Source organism: Cebus imitator, unplaced genomic scaffold (assembly GCF_001604975.1).
Source record: "Cebus imitator isolate Cc_AM_T3 unplaced genomic scaffold, Cebus_imitator-1.0 Scaffold309, whole genome shotgun sequence".
Lineage (NCBI taxonomy): Eukaryota > Metazoa > Chordata > Mammalia > Primates > Cebidae > Cebus > Cebus imitator.
Window position 1 is genome coordinate 723,145 of NW_016107624.1, and position 3,537 is coordinate 726,681.

At 47.8% G+C, this 3,537-nt stretch overlaps 1 protein-coding gene across 3 annotated transcripts in view; it reads right to left on the bottom strand.

Moving 5' to 3' along the window:
- CDK5RAP2 (CDK5 regulatory subunit associated protein 2) overlaps nucleotides 1–3,468 on the bottom strand; it is a 199,379-nt gene extending 195,911 nt beyond the window's left edge. For all 3 annotated transcript variants that reach the window (XM_017503288.2, XM_017503290.2, XM_017503287.2), the window contains exon 1: nucleotides 3,223–3,468. In XM_017503288.2, coding sequence (XP_017358777.1) covers nucleotides 3,223–3,281 — 59 coding nt within the window. In that variant the 5' untranslated portion in view covers nucleotides 3,282–3,468. The remainder of the gene's footprint in view (nucleotides 1–3,222) is intronic.
- Between the last annotated feature and the right edge of the window lie 69 nt (nucleotides 3,469–3,537).

The following is a 3,537-nucleotide window of genomic DNA, read 5'->3' on the forward strand; positions in this document are numbered from 1 at the left end:
AAAAAAAAAAATACAAAATTAGCTGGGTGTGGTGGCACATGCCTGGAATCCCAGCTACTCAGGAGGCTGAGGCAGGAGAATCACTTGACCTGGGAGGCAGAGGTTGTGGTGAGCCAAGATTGCGCCACTGCCCTCCAGCCTGGGCAACAAGAGTGAAACTATATATATATTTATATATATAAATTAGTCGAGCATGTTGGCATGCGCCTGTAGTCCCAGCTACTTGGGAGGCTGAGGCACAAGAATCGCTTGAAGCCGGGAGGCAGAGGTTTCGGTGAGCCAAAATTGCGCCACCGCACTCCAGCCTGGGTGATACAGTGAGACTCTGTCTCAAAAACAAACAAACAAACAACAGAAACACACAATGAGATACCACGTCACATCCCAAGGATGGCTACAATCAAAAGGACAATAAAAATATCAGTGAGGGCCAGGCACAGTGGCTTACGCCTGTAATCCCAGCACTTAGCAAGACAGAGGCAGGAGGATTACTTGAGCCCAGGAATTTAAGATGAGCCAGGGTAACATAGCAAGACACTGTCTCTAAAAAAATTAAAAAGAAAAGCCTTCAAAAGGAAAGAAATTCTGACACATACTACAACATGGATGAGCCTTGAGGACATAATGCTAAGTTTAAGGAACCAGTCACAAAAGGACAAATAGTGATGATTCTACTTACATGCAATACTTAGAGTAGTCAAAATCATAGAGACAGGCTGGGCTCAGTGGCTCATACCTGTAATCCCAGCACTTTGGGAGGCCAAGGCAGGCAGATCACTTGAGGCCAGGAGTTCAAGACCAGCCTGGCCAACCTGATGAAACCCTGTCTCTACCAAAAATACAAAAATTAGCCGGGCGTAGTGGGGCGTGCCTACAGTCCCAGCTACTAAGTAGCTGAGGCACAAGAATTGCTTGAACCCTGGAGGCGGAGGTTGCAGTGAGCCAAGATCACTTTATTGCACTACAGCATGGGCAACAGAGTGAGACTCTGTCTCAAAAAAAAAAAAAAATCACAGAGACAGAAAGTAGTATGGTTGTTGTCAGGGGCTGGGAGAAGAGGGGAATAGGGAGTTAATGTTTTAGCAGGGGCAAAGTTTCTGTTTAGCAAGATGAAGAGTTACAAAGATAGTTGTGACAGTTGTGCTACAAATACATTTAATACAACTGAACTATATGCTTTAAAATGGTTAAGATGGAATGTATGCAGTACCTAGGTCCGGCAAAGTCAGGGAGATGAGGGAAAGGAGAATATTTGCTGATCTGTTAAGTAGTCACTCTAGGTCCAACGCTGAGCTAAACTTTTTAAGATTCATTTTAAACCTTATGCCAACCCTAGATTTTATACAAACCCATTTTACAGATGATAAACACTGAGGCTCACAGAGGATGAGTGACTTGCTCCAGATCAAGGGGTTGTTAAGTGGCAGAACTGGGACTGAAACCCAACTAGGTCTGGAACCCCAAAACCCAAGTGTTTGGCCAACGAGCACTGAAATGAGAACAGCTATCTGAGAGAATAATAATGGGAGTTATGATAACAGCAATAAGCTGCATTAAAAGTATAAAGCAGCAGACTATGAAGAACAGATTTATAGTTAAAAGATAGTTTCCAACTGTAGTATAAAAAACTATTAGGGGTACAAAGGACAATCCAGGAGAGAAGCCATACTCCCAGTATATTGGGACAGTGGAAGTAAAATGGATAGAAAAGGGCATGATGAACTGTCATAGGACTCAATTAGACAGGAACTACAAAGCATCTTAGTCTGTGCCTGATACATGTAGGTTCTCCATAAACAGAAAAACCATTTGTCCAGATTTACCCAAGACAGGCCCTATTTATGTCTGCTGCCTGGGCATAAATATTATTTTCACTTTTCATTTTTCCTTTTTTTTTTTAAAGACAGAGTCTCACTTTGTCACCTAGTCTACAGTGCAGTGACACGAACACAGCTCACTGCAGCATCAACCTTCCAAGCTCAAGCAATCCTCCCGCCTCAGCCTTCCGCGCAGCTGGGACTACAAATGCATGCCACCACGCCTGGCTAATTTTTGTATTTTTTGTAGAGACAGGGTTCCACTATGTTGCCAGGGTTGATCTCACACACTCCTGAGCTCAAGCAATCGGCCCACCTCAGCCCCCAAAGTGCTGGATTACAGGGGTGAACCACCACACCTGGCCCTTTTCACTCTTAAAAGTGTCCCAGTTAGCACAATAAATACCATGGTCACCCTTTCAATTAGAGTCTGTTGACTAAAAGCAGCAGTTTGTCCCTGGTAGAGGCGGATAAACAGTGCAGATTCTCAGAGAGGGATCTCCTTGTCTTCCATCTACGCACTCTCCAACCTGGAGTCCAGGACAACCACAGGGACCAGCCCTGGAGCAGTGTAGCGCTGTTAGGCCTTCCTATCAGACCCCAGCTCCAACAGCAACGGGGACTCCCACAGTATCTTGGGGCGGGACCATGGGAGGCCACTCTTGGCCATCATTCCCTGATTTATATCACCTTTGATGATCGTAGTAATAACAATACTAATGGCAACACAGGATCATTTTTTAAGCACTGATTATGTAGCAGGCACTACACTTGCCAAACTAATTGGTCCACAGACATCACCTCTTTTAATCCTCATCCCAACTCTGTTGGGTGGATATTACCACTAGACCATTTTACAGATGGGAAAGCCGGTTAAGTCACTTTATCAAGGTCACACAGCTGGTCAGTTTACAGGGCTGGATTTGAATCCAGTTTTGTCCAACTCCAGCCAAGGCTCTTAACCATTGCATTCCATTGCTTCCTAGGTGGCCACTATGCAACCCAAAAAGCAAAGTCTGGACATCCCGACTACATTCTCCATAACGAAAACAAATCTTCAAAACAGAATGAAACATCAAGTGCCCTCAAGGTCCTTGTTCTCCACCTACCCCCACTAATGGGATTCTCCAAGTGGCCCCACCCTCGTTACCTACTCTTTTAGAAAACCCCTTACCTGTTCCTCACACCTTCTACAAAGTACCTGGCGCATTGCTACAGGCGGCTGATCCCAGCCCCCAGAGTGTCAGATGGTGGGCCGCCCAGACACCCTCTCCGAAGGAACACACCCCGCACACTGCCCCTGACCAGACACCCTCAAGGGCAAACCCCAAGGCCGCGTTAGGGCAAAACCCCATCAGCTGCAACCCCGGCTCGATTACCGCAACCACCAATGCCCCGGCCGCACCTGCAGCCGCTGAGCGTCCCAGGGAGGGTGACGTCTTCTTCCAAAACCAAGTCCATCATGGATACAGAGGTGGTGACGGCGTTGGTGTCTGCGGCGGTGGCGCCAATAGTTCCCCCCGCGGTAGCGACCCGCCGGGCTCCCCGGGTCCCCGCCCCCTCCACCCCAGCTCTTGTTCGGATTCTGGCGGCGCCGCTGGAATTCAAACCACAGAAGCCGCCATCTTTCCCGGCGCTTCTTCCTACGGAAACTAGGCGGGGTCACCGAGGCGCACGCAGTGAAGCCGACCAGTTGGCGCCAGAGGACGGGCAGGGAAGC